The following is a 21,002-nucleotide window of genomic DNA, read 5'->3' on the forward strand; positions in this document are numbered from 1 at the left end:
TGTGCTTTTTGTGCTGAGGTGTTTTTTCTGTTATCAAACTGTTCTCCCACTAGGAGCTCAGTCTGAGTGGAGTTTTTTTTCTCCTCCTCTTACCTCATGTTATGTATTTTCGTTGTTTTTTTCCTATCAGCCTACCTTTCTGACATGTCTCCCCAATGTGATGTTTGTGTAAAGTTGGTCAGAGGGTTCCTTTGTAAGTGCGCATGCGCCATTAGCGTGCTGCCTGCTGTAACCCTAATTTCCTTCAGGAAGTATTCTGATTCTGATTCTGATTTACACACAGTAACTGGAGCTCAGTGGAGACTCACATAAAAGTTCAGTTAAAAATATTGCTAGGAATATTGTTGGAGGGTAAGTCACATAAAAGTAAGAGTCAACCAATAAAACACTACCTATGTTGACCTAAGTATATGAGTCAGTTGTAATTTGGTTTGAAATAAGAAAGTTGTAAAGGAGTTTAAATGTATCACTTAAGGATAATAACATTAGCTCAAGATAATGTAATGAAGAGGAACTGTTTAAATTAAAGTATAAAAACTCAGAGGCACTAAAGGCTGCTGTGTATAGTATAATACCAGGTACTTATTGTTAATTCTAAAGCCTTTCCAAATGAAATAAAAAGCTATCAACAATAAAGAAGCAAGCCCTTTGACCTTATGTTGAAAGTCCTTTGGCGTTAAAGGGATGTCAGCAGAAACTGAACTAAGGCCAGGCCGTACTTTCATATAATACCAATTTGTATCACAAGACTGAGCAATGTGTAACCTTTATTTAGCCAGACAAATAATTTAAAAAGTTAAAATAAAAAAATATAAAACCTAAATGCATATAAAAGCATTTCATAAACATTGTGCCTAATAAACCTTTTAGTTTAATTCTGCAGAATTTAATTACAAAAGGTACCTTTAAATCTTAGAGATAAAAGGTAATCTACAAATACAGTTAAAGAAGCTTGTTAACACAGTAGTGTTAAACACAGTATACTGTTTGCACTGCATTATACATTTTGTAATGGAGGTGAATTAAATTGTGATTGCTCAGCATACAGCGATTGTAAAGGTTTTCTGCAAGGCAATGTTTGACTTTAATTGGAAAAAAGGGAAATACACATTACATTTCAAATTAAAAGCTTAAACACAAGCAAGAAAATAAGGTTATCCATACAGAGAGACAAGTCACTTTCACTATACGATACAAAAAAACAAAGGAAACCAAAACAGGCTTTGAGGCATTTTTAAAGTTTCAGTAGAACTTAATAATCTCAGTAAGCAGTCAACTATTCCACAGTTTAGAATTAAATTTTACATCTGTATCTGTACATGGGCACAATAAATCAAAAATGCTGACAATGTCTGACTGTGAATATAGATACTTTCCTACTATATCTTGTACTGAATGCAATGATGTGAAACAGTGTGACAATAGCTTCAAAATAGCTTAAAAAAGCTTACAATCACTGAGAGCATCATAGGAGGGAGAGAAAACACACACACACACACACACACACACACACACACACACTAACCCGGGATATATCCAACAATTGTTTGAATATTCGGACTTGCATTGTCCTTGTACAATGGATGCCAAAGAAATAATGTATTTGTTGTCACAAAAAAAGGTAGAGCAGGAACTTCGAAACAAGTTTTGTTTTGTTTTTGTTTGTTTTGTTTTTTAAGGTGGGGGAATATCTAGCATTAAAAAAAAGTAATTCAGGCTGATAGTTTTGTGTGGAAACAGGCCTATGTAAATAATTTATATTTGAAAAGTTTATTCGCGTTATTTTTCCTACATTTAGTTGATTCTCTTTTTGATGCTATTAAATGAAAATAAATAGCTTTAAACTAGATCTGGAGATGATGTGACGTGGTCATCGTGTCGTATTGCTTACTAGAGTAAACAACAATGTAAAAACAATGGGTACACTGACGCTGTTACTAAAGGAGTACAGTAAAGCTTTATTTAATTATTTTTCAAGTGACCGGAAGTTGTGTGTTTATTTCGGTAAATAAAGCTCACCGTTACCTCGCTGACCGGAAGTGATGTCGTCATGTATTAGGACTAGCTTGACAGTGCTGTGAAGATGGCGGCGTACAGTCGCGCTCAGCTGCTGCTGCTGTTGTCGTCCGTGTGCCTCTGCAGTTTCGGCTCCGTCCTCGGCTTGAAGGCTGCCAGCGGCCCGGCCGAGCTTCACAACCCGCCCGTCCTCAGACCTGCTGATCCGCCGGCGAAGGATGCACCTGCAGCCGCAGCCGCTGGGGCCTCACAGCCTCGAAGGGCGACCAGTTGGAAGCTGTCGGAGGAGGAGGCCTGCCGGGAGGACCTGACCCGCCTCTGTCCCAAGCACACCTGGACCAACAACCTGGCAGTGCTGGAGTGTCTGCAGGACCGCAAAGAGGTAGGCGCCCTCCCCACGGTAAACTGTTCGGGTTCAGGTGAGGTGATGGGCATCTGCTGGGTGTGTCGCCCCAGTGGGTTTAGTCACCCCGGTTGTCAGCATGGCTGTGATGCAGAGGTGAACATCTGCACCTCCATCCGTGTGACGCTCCGGGCAGCCGTTTAAACACACTTTTTCTTTTAGGACGTCAAAAATCCACGATTTACCCGACATCCACACACACACACAGATAGTGGCGTATTTAGTGCATTTAAAACTCTGTGTGTGTGTGTGTGTGTGTGTGTGTGTGTGTTGTTTTGTTTTTTAACAAAATTGAACAAAAAACGTAGTTCCTTCAAAAAACGACACTTGAAGGTCTTCAAGTGCTAAGTGTAGATTTTATCCCAAATTGATATCTACCTGTTAGTTTTCTCTTACTTGCTTGTGGTCAGTTGATGAGACTGTGTGAAAAGCCCCTCATCCTGAAAATCTGCTCACTTTTTTATGTTTAAGTAAATTGTGTGTCTTTCAACCTAGGAATGTTCACACTTCACCACAGAGGCTCTTGCCCTGTGGCCCCAGGAGTAAATAAAAGGTATCCCCTGTAGTAATCCACACTACTCTGTCTGTGTGGCCTTAACTGATGTTCCATGAGCACAATTAAAAATCATGTCTGCTGTTATAAATGCTTATAAACTGGTTGTGTTTAGGCTGTAGGCTGAAGAGCAACTAGCTAAATGAAACCTGATTCGTCTTTAAACAACAAATAGATTAATCTCTACCAAAAATATCAGGCTTAATCTGATTAACTGTTTAATCATTTTTTAATTTATTCCACGTGACAGCCCGAATGAACTTCACCCCCTTCTTGACCTCTGCACCTGGCTGGGCTGTCTCAACTGCATTCTGTAGTTTAAGGGAGATGTTTTAATGTGCTTTGTGCTTTTACCACCCCTCTTTCCACCTCAGTGCAGTACTTATTAACCTGGTGAGGTGTGAAGTGTGTGGTGTGAGTGCAGTCATCCAGCTGTCAGGTGACTTGCCGGCTGAAGTTAAACCCCAGTTAAACATGATTCCTGTCTTGTTTCTTTGTGCCATAGTGACGAAGAACACAACAGACTTTCACACTCTGTGCCTGTTTAAAGATTGGCCGCCTACATGCACAGATTCTCTTATTTTTATCTAATTTCTTTCCATAAATAAACAAGCAAGGGACGCTACTACAACTAGAGATCAAATTATTTGTTTGTTAATCAGTAACCGCTGTGGTCTTGTGGTTCTTCAGTCTCATCTCACAGCCTGCTTTATTACATGACCATATGATAAACATCTTCATACAGTGTTTACAGTCTGTCTGTATCTGATTTTTTCCCCCAGATTGTTATCTTGCTTTCTAGGTCAGTTCACTTCTTTCCTATTTAATTATTTTAAAAGTGTTTCCTCATGCAAAGTGTCCTAAGCTGCACTGCAGCTATTAGAAGTCATTGTTCAAGCAAAGTCTTCTGCCTCGTGTCATTTTTAAATTGAACATCTTTGGGTAAAACAGTAAAGCACTTCTGAAGAAGTCACCCGAGCTTGTGATGTGACTATAGTACATTTCGTGATGGTTTTAGTTGAAAAATGCTTTAAATTCAACAAATAATTATACATACATACAGCGATATGTTTTTTTCCTTTATATTGTAAATGTTTGCTTTTTTGTCTCTGCTTTAAAAAAGTTGGATTCAAATCTAAAGAAAAATATATCAGTTTGATTAAAAGGCTACACACACACACCAACTTAAAAACAGGGTCAGATTACTCATTAATCTCTTCCTGATAAGATCCTTTACACTAGCTCATATTTATAAAACAACCATAAAAATTTTAAAATCATATGAAGGGATTTGGAAATACTGACTTGAACCATGTTGTTTTATTTCACTTGGCTTTTTTTGTGGGGGTTTGGGATCACACATTTAGATCTATTCCAAGATTTCACATGTATCAGATATTTTAAAAGGAACCAAAAATTCAGCGGCCCAAATTAAGACCTAAAAATTCAGCATATAAGGAATTTGTTCTGTCATTTGTATCGTACTAGATTCTATTATTTTAAAAGTACAAGCAGAAGACATTTCTCTGTTATGCTAGATGTATAGATTGTGTTCACTTTTGATTTACTTTGATGTTTAAGTTATTTATTTAATTTAGTTTTATGTATAAATGTTTTTCCCAGTAGGAAATTTGGTACACAAAGCTGAGAACAATGCAGAGTAATAAGACATTCCTGCAATAAATTCTCTCTTTTCTTCATAAAGTTTACGGTGAAATGTTTTCAAAGAGGAGCTGATTTAACTTTCTGTCATTTCAGAAAAATGCAACGGCAATTTTCCTCATATAAAAGCACTTTGAGTGCTCAGTTAGAGTAGAAAGGAGCTATATACTGTAAGAACCAGCCCATTTACCATAATTACCCCACACTTTGTAGTTTGGTAACATTCAGGAAAGCATGAGAGCCTCTTGTATTGCACTGAACATTTAGCTAGGTCTAGCAAAAAGGAAGGAGGCTGGTAGAGAATCTACCTTGTTATTTACATCCACACTCACTGGTCACTTCATTAAAGAACATCTTGTTAATATTGAGTTTAAATCCCTTTTGCCTTCAGTGCTTCCTTAAGTCGTTGGAAACATTCTTCAGATATTTTGGTCCATATTGACATGACAGCATCAGTTCCTGCAGATTTCTGCACATGAATGATCTGCATTTCCTGTTCCATCACATCCCAAAGGTCCTCAGGTGGATTGAAATCTGTTGTTCATAGAGAGTGTTTGAGTCCAGTCAAAAAAGAAACCAGTTTAAGGTGATTTGAGCCTTTTGGCATGGTGCATTATCCTGCTGGAAGTAACTATCATCTGATGGGCTACCATTCCATTACAGCATCACCATCACTGTTGATACAAGGAAGAATGCATCCATGTTTTCAAATTCTGACTCCACCATGAAAAATCTTGTATTAAAGACTCATCAGACCAGGAAACTTTTTCCAGTCTCCTATTTTCCAATTTTGCTGAACCCATGCAAATTATAATCAGGTTCCCTTTCTGACAAGAACCTGGTGTGGGCTTCTTCTGCAGTAGCCCATCTGCTTCCAGGATCAATGTGTTTTTGCTCAGAGATGCTCGTCTGCATACCTTGCAATCACATTACTGTTGCCTTCCACTCAGACTAGAGCATGGCACCAACAACCACACCACGTTCAAAGACACCTCAACCACCTCTCTTTCTCATTCTGATCCTAAGTTTGAACTTCAGCAGGCTGTCTTGACCCTTGCTACATGCCTAAATACTTTGCGTTGCTGCCATATCATTGGCTAATTAGATATTTCCATTAATAAGCACTTTAACAGGTCTACCTAATCAAGTGTCTGGTAAACATAAGTTGGCCAATATACAATATAGAGCAAAATAATGAAAAAAAAATATAATTTAATGCAATAGAAAATGACACATGTTCACTGATAGACTTAATACATTTAAAAGACATTTTGTACAGTGATAATAGATTTCCATGTCTTTTATCAACCTCAGTCATTGTCACAAATACAGCAAAAGCTTAAAGCATCACGTCAGTCTCATTTTGCACTGTACTCCACAGATATACACAGTTACATGGTTCTGTATAAATAGATAATGGAGGACAAAATGATGATGATAAAAGACTTAACATATAATATGGTCATAGCCAATAAGAAATTATAATTGCTTTACATTAAAGAATATTTTAAATGAGCAAACCATTTGTTACACAACCCGTACTGTCCCTGAAAAAAAATTCCCTTGTGTGTTTTTTTTAATCATCATGTTAACTTCATCTGCTCTTTCACTCACACACACACACACACACACACACACACACACACACACACGAGACACCTCCTCCAGCAGCCCTGAGCGATGCCCTCTTTACAGAGATAATTACATTGCTTTGACTCTATAACAGCTGTGGCCTCCTGAAGAGGTAAATGGCTCTTATAAATCTGCCTCTTCTCTAGAGAAACACACACACACACACGCACACATAGTGGCAGTAACAGGGGCAGCTGAGCAGCATGAGCTTTCAGTACACCCAGTTTGAGAATCTATTTGTGGTGGTGTAAGCCCTGAAATCTGACAGCTGATAGACGTCTGAGAAACAGCAACACAGTTATAAAGTAACAGCAAGTCACTTTGAAATAGCAGAAAGAAGCCAGGGATATTTCTAGAGCTGTGGTCATTAAGGCATTGTGACAAATAGTAACTATGGGGAGATGGCGTGCCAGGATGCTGTGTAGCTATGGGTAGCATTTGCAGTCCTACAATTCTTTTTTACTCAGTGTTTCTGCTTATACCGTAGTAACATCGTTGTCCTAAGTGCAATGTTCAGGATTTAAAGGAAACGCTGATGTAGTCACAGAGAAAGAGGCTACCGTTGGTCCTGTCAAACAAAAACAGCCCCAGGCGGGTCATTAATACAATGAACAATTAAAACTGTTTCTGTTTAAATTGATGATGAAGTATCTCTAACTCTGATAGACTGCTATTTCCTTTACATTCATTTGGATGGTTTAACAGGGCAAAAGCCTATTCGGTGGTGGAGGTGTGATGATTTAAGCTTGTGGTTTTATGCGTAGGCACCTTGCAGTTATTAAGTCGATCATGAACCCTTTTGTACACTGTAATATTCTAGAGTCAAATGTGAGGCCATCTGTATGACAGATAAAGCTTGTCCCAAACTGACAAGTTCTCATCTCTTCTTTGGGCTCCTAGTGTCAAATTGTAAGCATTGCCTCTACAAGGACACAAAAAGATCTCTAAAAGTTTAGTTGCGTTAAGGAATTAGTGATATATCTCGGTGTGTCCATCTCCATGAGTAGTTTCTGCTGTATAGTTATTTCAATGACTTAGTCGCAGAAAAAGCCAGGCTACTTTTAACATGTATAGAGTTGTACATGTAGAGTCTTCAGTGGAACACATCAGCCCCAATTTGTTTTATCTCTCTGCCCCTTACCAAGGCACAATTATCCTTTCCACTTCAGTTTGATCAGTCTAGTTGATTAATATGGTCTTTTTTCAAAAGCCTTTGATGTGAATGGATCAGCTCTTCATTAATTAATAACTCATAGTATCACTAGTTTGTTTTTTTTAAATTTGGGAACCCACCAAGGGTCTGTATCCTTATTACACTCATTTCTTTGTGTCTGAAGCATTTAGTGGAAATGAGAGTTTAAAATCAAAAGAAGGCCTTTTGTCGCTGTTCCCGTGGGCACAGCAGAGTTATCACAAAGTGCTTTCATGTCTTTTTACAGCAAAGTGATGTGGAGATGTAAGAAGAGCTTCTGCTGCTGGCTTTTGTCTGATAGTCAAGGATGTTGTGGGCGAGTCTATGAAGAGCTTCTGCTGCTTTGTTCATATTAAACTGCTGCATTTTGGAGAAAAAAAAACATTACTTTGCTCAGCGCTTTAAGGCAATGTTGGTGGTATTTTTAAACTGTTCTTTCTGAAGCTAAAGGGACAGTTCCAAAAATGCACTCTATGTATTTTCCATCTCACTCAGTTGCACTAAAATCCTACCTTCGATTTAGCCATGGAGCACGAGTCTAGGTTTTACATAGTAGGCGAGTCAGTAGGCACATTTCTTGTCTGCACTGCTTTCCTTTATTTTTGCAGAGGTTGGTTTTGCAAAAATGTTTTTGCGAGATATTAAAAAACCCCTTGTTGAACAAAAGTGTAACACCATCTAAATTGACTAAGGCAACAGAACTTCAAAAAATGAAATGCTATAGTTTAATAAGCCTTATGTATATTGTTCTGAAAAGTGGCTGACTGAAGTTGAAATAGGGTTGATATTATGTAAGCTAGTGTTAGCTCAACGTTTCTGCAAATCGTACTTGGCTCACCTCTTTTTGTGGCTACTAGAGCACAGATTTATTCATTTAAAATCATCTTTCAAGATAGCAACATTAAATAATTTTATATGCAGATAGAAGAATTCTACCTTGTGATAAAAATAAATTGTACAAAGTAACAAAAAGCGAAAATTTAGCTTTTAGGCCACATTACTTACTAGTAGCAAAATTTACCTGAGTTTCCAATCAGTTTGTTAATAGTTCAGTTCCATCTTTTCTTAGATGTCATGCTAACATTAAACTACATTGGGTGAAGATAATAAAAGATAATAAAAATATAGCTTTGCTCCTTAAGTGTATATATTGACCAACTTAATTGACCTATACCAATTATTAGCACCCGCCTATATATTAACCAATATTATCTATTTGTTGATTTATTGGGACCAACATTTATAATGGCCAATAACTAAAAGTAAAGAAGCAATGGGAGAAACACCCTTCAACCATATTATGAGTGTTGATGTTGCATAGTTTTCTATCAGAGGGCACTATTCTGTATTGGAAACACGTTTACAAGTCCATGAACACAAGCATAGTTGAGCATAGTGTAAATCAGTAGTCAACAACTTTTGATAGTAAAACAAACTTTATTTTAAAAATGCATATATTAATTAAAACGGTCTTAAATTCTTAAATAACTGCACATAAACAAATTTTAGGGAAATCTGTTTTTATGTGTCTGAATGAAAAAAGCGTTGCCCAGTATATCAGATTTTTAAATGACCAAAACTTGGTGATTTAAAATCAGTCTTAACAATCGTCATATAATGAAAATTAGCAAAATTTAACTGGAAACTCTGCCTATACTCACATGGCCTTAGGAAAATGGACTGCTTGCCAACAAGCTCAACAGTTTTAAAGGGTTTCAGTGTAACTAACCGTGCCTTTGCTGAGTCTTGTTGTTGGTTTATTAACCAATGCATGCTGCAGTAGGTTCAGCATATACATATAACTAATAAAACAAAAAACCTTCCGATACCTCTGAACACACTTACTATCTTATTATATCTAGTTTGTTCAACCAGTGCACAAAGAAATACAAGCAGGTGCTGGAACTTTTTCCTTTTATCTCTGGCTATGGTGCTGCTTGAAAGTTGGAGTTTGTCAGAGTTGGTTTTTGGTTCTGATGCGTGTTTAGGTTAGGGTGTCGCCAAACTTGGAAATCTCATTGTTGCAGCATGTTGACAAAATATGGCAGTAAAAATACCAAGGTAGCCCTTAAAGCACAAATGACTATTTGTGTCTCTCTGATGGAAGCATGGATTAAACTAGAGTGTTGAAAGATGTTTAAATTTACTGAAGCGCCTTGAGGCGACTGTTGTTGTGATTTGGCGCTATATAAATAAAATTGAATTGAATTGAAGATTCACATTTCTCCCTCTTTTTGTCTTTCTGCAGGAAATTGATATTGCTCCTGACTGCAACCATGTGAGTATTTGTTTTAAAACACACAAATTCACGCAGAACCTTTTAATCAAACAGTACAAGTGTGAGACAAAGAAAGATATAACAGAGGTGTGCCTTCATACTCGGCTAATACTGTCAGGCCAAATCAAAATTTTAACCAAGTCTGTTTGGCTTAAAGTTAACTCACCAAGAAATCAAATGTGATAATTAGCCTTTTGGATATGCAGGGTGGTGCATACCTGTCCTGCTTGGACTGCTGGAATTATTTCACTGCATCTGACAGATTTTTAAGTCAAAGTTACTGTTATTTGCCCCTGCTGTTAAAGAATTTAAACCAAACATATTGAAATATGTAATTTCAAAGGTTGACAGAACATCCTAACACACACAGAGATCAACTTTTCACTGTTCACTGCACAACTTACAGATGTACCAACTGCTGAAAAGTGTACACTTAAATTTTTGGCTGAGTTTACGAACCTTTGTCACCTGAGGACTCTTTTCCATCCATGTCTTGTGATCACTGCGTTATGCCTTTAATTTATTCATAACAAATATTTGTAACATTTATGTCATCCCCAACTACTGCAGATATAATTGGTTTTAGTTTTGTCCTATTTGCTTATCTCTATACTTTTCTGTATGCTCTTTCCTCTCACTCCTAATCAGTCATGGTAGAGGTCTGCCCCTGCCTGAACCTGATTCTGGAGATCTCTTCCTGATAAATGGAAGTTCTTCCTCACCACTGTAGCCAATTGTTTTCCTTATAGGGGATCATTGTAGTTCTCTCTCTAATATTTTAGAGGTTTTACCTTACAATATAAAGTGCAATGAGATGACTGCTTGCATGAAATATATTTATATAATATTAAAATGCATATAACGGAGTGAACATGGTAAACGTTCTGCATGCAAGTATGTTAGTATGTTTATTGACTCAGGGCCACAACCACTACTGTAAACTGGATTATATTATCTTAGAAATATGTCTTAGTGCCATAAATAGTAAACAAGTAGAAATGTAGAATCTAATACAATATCTGTCTAAAAAGCAGTCTGTGCATACTAATTCAATTCAGTATATTTTTTGGAGCAGTGTCACAGACCTGCATATTTTAATGCACTGTACAATTGGAGAGATTATTGGGAACATTTAGAGAATTTAAAATAAAGCAGTCTAATTATCAGCGACCGCTAACCATGAATAAACCTAAGATCCTCTCTTCTCTGTTTAACAAGGTCCTTTCACATTTTTTTTCCCACTCTAAATACTAGCTTTGAAGAACCCACAGCTTCCACACAGCCAGCTGATGACCGTCACTGACATCAACGCCATCTAACTTTAAATTAGGAGTTTCTCCTCTTTTTGTGTTAAGAGCTTCTGAAAGCTCGTCTGGATGATAAACCTTCAATATTCAGAGTTCAGGGCTGCTAACAGCAGACAGTTTTATGAAACACCGCAAGGCTTATGGAGCACTTGGACTGTCTTTATTACAGCATGGAAAGCACTGGCTGCAGTTAACATGTCACACACTCACTTGTTCTATCTTATTTTCTTGGTGGACCGACTTTCAGTAGCTGTTGTTTGTGGCTGCTGCAGCTGGAACCCCTCTGATAAGAAAGTGATACACAGAGTATCAGAAAACAATAAAAACAGCACATTGGAAGGTTTTATTTCTGTCATTAAAATCCTTAAAAAAATCATCAGTCTTCAGGATGGGGACTGTCTGATCGTGGGAGGCGTAGTTCTCTCTGAATAAACTATTCTTTTGTAAAATCGTTCAGGATAGATTACTTAGATTTGGACTATTTCAACATCACATTCACAAAAAAACTTTGTGAGTTTAGAAGCTGCTTTCTCAAGAGAAACTTTTAACAGTTGTGCCTCCTCCAAAAATAAAGAAGAGAAATTATCTAATTAAATGCAATGCTTTATACGACCACCACGAACTCTTTGCTACTAGTTGTAGTTAATGAGTTGGCTTTTCTTTAGTCATGTTCACTATGTTTCATTTCTAATTAACATATAAATTGGATTGTAATTGAAATCCTAACTTTTTTTTTTTCCTCAATCAGCTTCTGTGGAACTACAAACTCAATCTAACCACAGATCCAAAGTTTGAATCTGTGGCCATGGAGATTTGTAAGAGCACCATCACTGAGGTCAGTCTGCCTTTGACTCCACAGGGAAGTTCTAGGTCTGTCGTTTGCTCTCCTCTGACCTGTCAAATGTTCCGCACCTTCAGATAAAGGAGTGTAATGAGGTGGAGCGAGGGAGGGGCTACCTAGTGTCCTGCCTGGTGGATCACCGTGTTAACATCAGTGAGTACCAGTGTAACCAGTATATCACCAAGATGACCAGCATCATCTTCAGCGACTACAGGTTGATCTGTGGCTTCATGGACAAATGCAAAGAAGATATCAACAGCCTGCGCTGCGGCAGCATCAACATAGGACACAAGGTCAGGACTGTGCAAATATATGCAGAAGTTAATAAATCATAAAATGGAGTCCATAAATCAGGAAAAGTTCATTTACAGGCTTTTCGGGGTAAACCAAAAAAATAATAAGGTGGAGTAACCAGAGGAAACCCACCTCTCCAAGTGGCAAGTGCAGGCTATTTAGTGCTTATTATAATACACAAAATCTCCATTTGTGTATGATATCCTCCTACACAGTCCACAATTGGCACACAAGTACATCTTAGGCCTACAAAGGTTCTTATCAATATTACATATTATATTGTAATCATGTTGCCTAGTAACCCTCAGGAAACGGGCTAAACTAACCCTAAGATTTTTAGCATTTATGCACTCACAACACTTGTTACTGTTATTTTCAAACATATAAATAGTGTCGAGTCTTGTACTGTACCCACGTTACATTGTGTCCTGTTAAGTTCCATTTGGTAAAATATAGTTGGAAGTTTTTGCAAATCCCATTAATTTCTTTCTCGTTATATGGAAGAGAAAGTCAACCCACTCTTTGGTCTGCAAGAATTTTGTAAGCCAGCTGGAATCAAACCAGCAACCGTTTGCTTGCCAATGGAATGTGTAAACCACTACATTATGACACCATGCCTATAGATCGTCAGCTTATTCAGGGTGTCATCGCCCTCTCTCTCAATCCTTGATGTCTCTTTACAGGACATCCACTCCCAGGGTGAAGTGATCGCTTGTCTCGAGAAGGCGTTAGTGAGGGAGGTGGAGCAACAGGATCGTGCTCATCCAATCAAAGAGGAGTGTCAGAAAGCGATCCTGCGGGTGGCGGAACTTTCCTCGGATGACTTTCACCTCGACAGACACCTTTACTTCTCCTGCCGAGACGACCGCGAGAGGTTCTGCCAGAACGTAAGGAGGCTCTACCGCTGCTTGCATGATGTTCATGCTTCCGGTGATCAGACACAAACAGTTAATGCATTCAGAAAATATGGAAATTATACATGAACTGGTTTCTCTTGGTTTCCAAGTGTAGAAACACAAGCTGTGTGGGGCTGGCAAATCCCTTTAACATCTCAGAGCGGAAACCCTTTTCTACTTTTCTCCACAGATTCAGGCAGGAGAAGGGAAAGTCTACAAGTGTCTGTTCAATCACAAGTTTGAAGAGGCCATGTCGGAAAAGGTACAACCATCTCATTTATTCATCTTGTTCCTCGGCGTGGCTGACGGGGCTGCACGATCGCGATTGATGAAACTCTGTAGGGCTTTTGAGTAAACTTTAGTGAACTTGTTTGGTCTCTAATAACCTTTCTCCCCTCCTTCGCCTTCAAAGTGCCGTGATGCTCTCACCACTCGTCAGAAGCTCATCTCTCAGGACTACAGAGTTAGTTACTCGTTAGCTAAAGCCTGCAAGCTGGATCTGAGGAAGCAGCGCTGCAGCCTGGACACCAGCCTGCCGCGTGCCCGTGAAGCCCGACTGTCATACCTGCTCCTGTGCCTCGAAGCTGCTGTTCACCGTGGTGAGTGGTGGGGGTGGTGGGGGTGGTGGTGGGGGTGTTTAGAGAAAAACTGGTCATTAACTCAGGGTTGCAAAAGTCTTCTTAATATCAATCTCCTGTATCTAACACTAGATTGACAAAGCTAGAAGATGGTGAACAAAGGAGGAGACCAAAATATAACTTAGAGTAAAGATTGGACTTAACCCTTATGTGGTGGACTTAAACTCTCTATATAGAATTTATTTGGAATATATTGTTAAATGAGACCTTGAAATCCCAGAGTAGCCAAAAAGTAAATGAATACAGCTTTAAGTAAAGAGTATTTCTTTTTTTATAAATATAATTGCAAACATAATGAATAGGGTGTGAAGTTATCTACATTTCATGTGCATTCATTGTTAATCGTGTTAGTAATAGCTGGTTCTTGTGCTACGCAGGGCATCCGGTCAGCGGAGAATGCCAGGGGGAGATGCTGGACTACCGGCGGATGCTGATGGAGGATTTCTCTCTCAGTCCGGAGATTGTGCTTCACTGCCGGACGGAGATCGAGGCCCAGTGCTCCGGCCTGCACCGCAAAGGCCGCACACTGCACTGTCTGATGAGAATCGGTCGCGGTGACCGGAGCAATGCCATGGACAGCGTCTGCCAGAACGCTGTAAGACCATTGCATGAAATAATCAGTCCTTCATTCAATCAGTCATCATGAAATAAAACTGCAAATTTAGTTATCAAAAATGTTGTTGTCAGTGAAGAACATTCAGATGTTGTATTGGCTAAATACTTCACAAACAGCAGACACTGTGACCGGTCCTCTGAGTTGTCATGTCATGTCGGGCAGAATTTTGTTTGATCAGATTTGCAGTCACTGGGGGTTGATAGGTTGTCAATAAAATAATGACAAATAAATAAAATCCAGCTTCTTGCCATTAAATTTATTTCCTGAATATTCGAATATTCTTTTTCCTCACTGCAGCTTCAGACTCTGATCCAGTCTGCTGATCCAGGAGGCGACTATCGGATCGACCGGGCTCTCAACGAGGCCTGCGAGTCCGTTATCCAGACTGCCTGCAAACACATCCGCAATGGAGACCCAATGTGAGTTGGTTACACACGTGCACACATGCAACTGCTTTCAGGTTAAGCTTAATCGGAATTTTAAATGATAATCAGATGATACTTTTTAAATTTAGTTTTTATTAAGACTTACATAAGTACATAAGCATTCATATTTTCACTGCTGCTGTTATCGTGACCGAGTACAACAGTGACACGCTGCTTTTTTTATCATAAGAATATTAAAAAAGGAACCAAAACAGACACAAGTGCTAAAATTAATAGTCTTAATTACCATGACCATGAATTAATCGCGTATGTGCTTAAAGTTAAGGGGAGCCGCACTGTGTTGAAAATTACGTAATTACCATTCAGCATATTGTAATTCAAGTAGTCTAGAGGGAGCTTAGACTCAACTGCACCTTCTCTGGCTTCTGCTTTTCGGCTTTAGAAACTGTAGCATGAAAGATTGAAAATATCCATGTCGCAGGTAAGATACAGTGCGGCGATAGCTCAAACGTAGGACTTTAACCTGGCAGATTGGGGTTTGATAAAAACAAAAAAACAGCATATGTTTATCCCATAGGCATCACATGTAATTGTTAACGTTTAAAACAGGGGGCTTAAAACAGCAAGAGAGACCTGCAGGAGAAGGACGCCTACTTTCAAAATCTGCCTTTTTTCATTCTTCGGATTCCCTGGTAAACACCGATTCATGTGCTGGTATGTCTGTGTGTGTCGGTGTGCAGGATCCTGTCATGCCTGATGGAGCATCTGTACACAGAGAAGATGGTGGAGGACTGTGAACACCGCCTGTTAGAGCTTCAGTATTTTATATCCAGAGACTGGAAGTGAGTGTGCCCGCTGATGCTGATGGGAATGCGACAAATCGGCATTGTTCAGCTGTAGAACTTTCTCTGGTGTTTAAGCTTGTTTTCCTGGTTTATATTAAGTCCAGCTAGATAGTTAGCCTCTTTTTTTTATCAGCACACAAAAGACGTCGTGGCCTGGTAGAAATGATCATGAGGGTGACTTTACTTGTGACGCAGGAGCCAATGCTATTAGTACGTCCCCTGCCACTACATTTCATTCCCCACATCCTGTATAAGGGTATTAGGACTTTGTGAAGGTAATTAATTTAGTCATGAGATTTAGTTCCAGGTGGTCTGAAGAAAACAGAAGAGGTTTGTTCATTTTAATCTCAGCATTGTGTGTTGTATCCTGTCTTATCTTGGACATTTGACATGAATACCAAGAGGAATTTTCAGAAGTTCAAGAGTTTTCACATCGCAAAATGCAACAGGGTTGATGATACAGTTTGTGTAGCACTGTTATAGCAGAAAGGATAAAACTTTGTCCATTTATATACACCTTATGGACAAAAGTATTGGGCCACACCTCTTAACCTTTGAATTCATGTGATTTTAGTCCCATTGCCACAGGTCCATAAAATCAAGGACCTAGCCATGTAGTCTGCCTTTACATACATTTGTGGCAGAGTGCGTCGTTCTACAGCTCACTGACTTCAAACATGGTTCTCTGGTGAAGTGCACTATGGCAGCAAGTCAACTTGTGGCATTTGTTTCCTATCAATTCAGTTCCAGTTCAATTCAATTCAGTTTAATTTATATAGCACCAAATTACAGCCATATTCACCTCAAGTTGCTTTATATTGTAAGGTAAAGAGTGCTAAGGTGCACAGTGGGTAAAAACCGCCAACTGAAAAAACTGTAGCATTGCAAACCTCCTCTGGCATTAACATCAGCGCAAAAACTGAGTGTTGGGAGCTTTGTGGTGTGGGATTTCATGCCCGAGCAGCTCCTGTAGGTGTAATGCGCAGGTGGCCCAGTAACTTTTTCCATGTTGTGTATCAGAAAATTTGGCAGGCTGATGATTTTGGGAGTAGTGATGGGTAACATGAAAAAAAAAAAAAAAAACAGTTGAAACTGTACAATAGAATGACTTGAATCAGCAGGAAACAGGACTGGAAGGAGGTCTGTTTTGTGGGTGTGTTTTAGTGTCTATTAAGTCTTTGTCTTCCAGACTGGACCCCATCCTTTATAAGAAATGTCAGGCTGACGCCGCCCGCCTCTGCCACACACACGGCTGGAACGAGACCAATGAGGTGATGCCACCAGGTGCTGTCTTTTCCTGCCTCTATCGCCATGCCTACCGCACAGAGGAGCAGGGAAGACGGGTATGTTGACAGCAGAAGCAAACACTTTAGATCACACTAAGCTGTTTAGGTATAATATTTTGGTTGGTTTAGGGTTATATTTGGTCATAGCAGCAGGCATAACTCTGTTTTTTAAATTTAACAGGTGAAATCAGAAAAGCCGGTAAGAACTCTGATTTTACCTAAATCAGCTCCTGCTGATCCTGGTGAGGAGTTAACTCGATGAGGATTGTAATGGTGATGGTTGGAGCAAGGCTGAATCAAACTTAACCCCACAACTCGGGGCATGATCAGAGTCAGTCTAATGTCAAACTTTACTTCTATGGAACTTCAAATGTTTAAAAGTGTGAATGATGATGTTTCTACATTAAGTTATGAAAAGTATCTGAAACTTTTGGTCTTAAGCATCTTGCCGACGCTACAGGAACCTAAAATTAAAAGACACCCAAACTAATGCAAAAGTGCTCTTAATTTTGGTATATAGATGGTAAAAGCAAGTCCTTCAGAGGACAAGAGCACATTTTAAAATCCATTGTGAAAGCTAATCTAGGAGCAGGATTCAGTTTAGTTGTTCACTCTCGTGACACAAATTGCTACTGAAGTGCTGGCTTGTACCCTTCTTCTAAGTCACAGGTTCAGTAGTTCAAATGATGAACCCTGACTGCTCTGCTTGGCTTTGAAATCTGTATAATCACTCTCTCTCTCTCTCCAAAAAATTAATGAGTTGGAAATCCACTTTGCCCTGATTTTGAGTAATTATACTGATTATAAAGAAGACCCTTGACAGCTTGATTTAATATAATTATAAGGTCTCAGTAATCATGGTGTATGCATGTGTCACAAACCTTCAGTCTGAGCGCCAGTTCAGAAAGGTGGGACATTTTAGCTGTTTCACACATCCACACAAAAAAAGCCTTTACTATGTGTGTAAATGCACAGTCATTTGGCAAGCTAAACACGCTTGGATTAAAACTTAAAACTGTTGAGCAGCTGCAGGAAAACAAGTGGTGCCACTAAACAGATAAACACTGAAGATCAATATTTTTCATAAAAATTAATCAGTTTAAAAAAAATAATGAAAAAACAGCAGTTGAAAAGTAACTTGGCGCGAAAGAAAATGCTTCAAATCGTGCTTCATATTCAGTCCATGTTGTGATGATTTAACTTCCCTCGTGTTTTAAAAGCAGTGCATCCAGATTGGCTCATGGTTGAAAGCACCGTCTTGAAAACGCTGTCATGCATGATGCGTTTTTTCTACAAATAGAGATAAGTTCTGCTTCGTGATAGAGTTTTACTGTAGGCAGCATGAAACGTTCCACAGAGATAAAAAGCCACTCGAGATTTAATGTGTCGTGGTACATTCAGAGTCTGCGGTGAATGGGGATGGTGACCTCAATCAATGCAGGCTGTGTTATTGTAAATCAGTACATGAGTAACCAGGAGAATTCAGGTTTTTATAGATTTTTCAACTGCTCAGTTGAGAGCTACTCACAAGAAGCCACGCACAGTGGGCTGGTCAAACACACACAACGGGCCCTTTCCAACACCTAGTGCAGAACCACACGGAGGAAATCCACCAGAAGCCTTTCTCACCCAGCGCGCTGCTCTCTTCCAGCTTATATCACCTCTGGAAGGTAATTGGTGATAAACAAGGGCAGACGAGCAGCAGCTGCTTCCTGAGGGAGACGGCAGGGGCAGAGAGAGACAAGGGGGAGGGGCAAGAAAAAAGGAGGAGGAGAGGACAACACCACACCCACACACTCCCACAGCCTCGCGGGATGTAACAGTTTTTTTTTTTAGCTTTTTCATCAAATTTCCTGAAAATGACAGATTATTGAAAATAAGGATTTACAAGATGACAGAGGGGATTTTTTTTTGGCTTCCTAGCTGGTATAGCAAGTTTGGGCTTTAATCTCTTGGTCACCAGGTAGTGCTGCAACACAGTACTTTAGTGCAGGTCATATGGTTTTACTTATTTTGTGTTGTATAGTTCCAAAGTTCCCCAAAAAATTAGATCAGTACAAACAATCCCAAGCTCAGGGTTCAGACTGGTACTATAGAGTACTATGCAAAAGCCTCGAGCAGCCCTTATTTCTTCACACAGTTAATGGGAAACTGGTCCAGTAAAGTATTATAAACATAAATGGAAATTCATGGCCACCTTCTCCAGTCAGTCAGTCTAGTCTTTGTGGACAGTTCTCTCAGGTGCTTTGCTGTTTTTTTCCCCTTGTTTAAGGACATGACTTACTTATATTGTTTGTCTGTTGTAGATAGTGTTTTAGGTCTGCCACTAGTTTCCTCAGCTTTTTGAGGGACACGTTTCACACCATTCCGAGACAATTTCAAATTGGCCCCTTGCTAAGTTGTCTGTTTTGTATAGACAGAACACTGCATCATCCCTGGAGTTAGGAGTAAAAACAGTCCTCTGAAAACAGACTGTACAAAAACTGGATGAAAAATGAGGGGAAAAGCAGCAGAAGTCAAACGAAGATCTTCTGAAAGGCTGGAGAACTGTTGCTCCAGACCATTTTTTAAAAAAGTAGAAGAAACTCACTTTGGATGCAAAATACAAAGAAATGAGGGATGGCTCAGGACTTTTGCACACTGCCAGCTCTGTATGATCTCAGAGCAACCAACCGCTGTTTAAATCTTCTGTTTGTGAGAGGCATCAGGTAGACGATGAACTGAGAGGCTACATCAACACCCAGTGTAAGATAACCATGTTTTTAACTATGACTCATGCATAATACCCCCTTTTAATCTAGTGAGCTACATATAGCTTACAATTTATACCCCTTTGAAACCCGTTTAATCTACATTTAATTTAATTTAAATAACTAGCTATCCATTTCCTCCATCCAAAATAACATGATAATGATAAAAACTGGAAGTCCGGGTAAGGCCCCAACCAGAGAGAGACTAACTGAGCAAACTGAGAATGTAAGCAAACAAATAACAAACCAGCTACAACGACAAACATAAAACCCTGTAAAGGGTGTTCTCTGCCAGCAGGGTCTGTGCAGCTCTGTTGGGGAAAAAAGGCAAATGATTGTGACAATAATGTTCATTATATATCAGAACCTGGCACTTACTGAACTACTTAATACAGATCCACACGCCATCATGGATCCTCACAGAAGAAAACTGTGAATGGGTGTGTGTTACAACCTTGTGACCAGTGATGTATGTTTTGGTTTGTAGTTATCTCGGGACTGTAAGGTGGAAGTTCAGAGGATTCTCCACCAGAGGGCGCTGGATGTGAAGCTGGACCCAGAGCTGCAGAAACGCTGCATGACCGACCTCGGCAAGTGGTGCAGCGAGAAGACAGATGCTGGACAGGTGAGCACACAGCGGCCGTTACTGCTGCTTATATCTGTTAGAGTTCTCTGACGCCATTCTGCCAGCCTGTGGCCTTTGATGTGCACACAGTGTCATAAATCCTGTGGCTGGAAAATACTGGGACTAGTCTAGTTCACATGTAAACCGGCCTATAGATGCAGAGGTTCACACATTAGGGGCTGCCGCACAGTAATGGTTGAAATGCTTACCTTTGTTCTTGCTGCTGAATGTGTGCCCCTATCCAGGAGCTGGAGTGTCTGCAGGATCATTTGGAGGACTTAGTTTCCGGCTGCAAGGACGTCGTGGGCAACCTGACAGAGCTGGAGTCAGAGGTTAGCAAAGTTAAACCGAAAGCAGGCAGGAGCTGTTAGAGAAACAGTGTTGACACAAGCAATTCTTGTCTCACCTCCACATTTATGACCCGTTGCTGTCTGTTTCGTTGTTCAGGACATCCAGATCGACGCTCTCCTCATCAGAGCCTGTGAGCCCGTCATTCAGGCACACTGCCACGTGAGCATATTTGACTTTACCTTAGGACATGTGAGGGAAAAGTGGTGGCGGTAACCTGTTGCATGCCCGTTTGTGAAGTTATGTAGAGTGGGCATTGTGTCAAAGAGACTTTAAAACATTTTGTCTTCAAACCTCAAATGCTAAAGATCTGCAGGGTACGTAAAGATATGTTTCAGTTGCTCACAGTGCTTTTGGTCTTTTTTTTTTGCATACTGTGTTCATGCCTACACATGGGTTGGCCAACACTAATGCATTCTTTTCTGTTGCTTGCA

The 21,002-nt window shown here is 39.6% G+C and overlaps 1 protein-coding gene across 1 annotated transcript in view; it reads left to right on the plus strand.

Annotated features, from left to right (window-relative positions):
* Positions 1-2,070: 2,070 nt before the first annotated feature.
* LOC102780072 (Golgi apparatus protein 1) overlaps positions 2,071-21,002 on the plus strand; it is a 28,487-nt gene continuing 9,555 nt past the window's right edge. The window contains exons 1-14 of the mRNA XM_087841780.1: positions 2,071-2,398; positions 9,707-9,736; positions 11,792-11,878; positions 11,962-12,177; positions 12,862-13,065; positions 13,265-13,336; positions 13,487-13,673; positions 14,090-14,307; positions 14,626-14,747; positions 15,455-15,556; positions 16,749-16,902; positions 20,083-20,220; positions 20,466-20,552; positions 20,668-20,730. Coding sequence (XP_087697906.1) covers positions 2,084-2,398; positions 9,707-9,736; positions 11,792-11,878; positions 11,962-12,177; positions 12,862-13,065; positions 13,265-13,336; positions 13,487-13,673; positions 14,090-14,307; positions 14,626-14,747; positions 15,455-15,556; positions 16,749-16,902; positions 20,083-20,220; positions 20,466-20,552; positions 20,668-20,730 — 1,995 coding nt within the window. The 5' untranslated portion in view covers positions 2,071-2,083. The remainder of the gene's footprint in view (positions 2,399-9,706; positions 9,737-11,791; positions 11,879-11,961; positions 12,178-12,861; positions 13,066-13,264; positions 13,337-13,486; positions 13,674-14,089; positions 14,308-14,625; positions 14,748-15,454; positions 15,557-16,748; positions 16,903-20,082; positions 20,221-20,465; positions 20,553-20,667; positions 20,731-21,002) is intronic.

The sequence above is a fragment of the Neolamprologus brichardi genome, chromosome 1 (genome assembly GCF_056152115.1).
Source record: "Neolamprologus brichardi isolate AB-2024 chromosome 1, ASM5615211v1, whole genome shotgun sequence".
In the NCBI taxonomy this organism is placed as follows: domain Eukaryota; kingdom Metazoa; phylum Chordata; class Actinopteri; order Cichliformes; family Cichlidae; genus Neolamprologus; species Neolamprologus brichardi.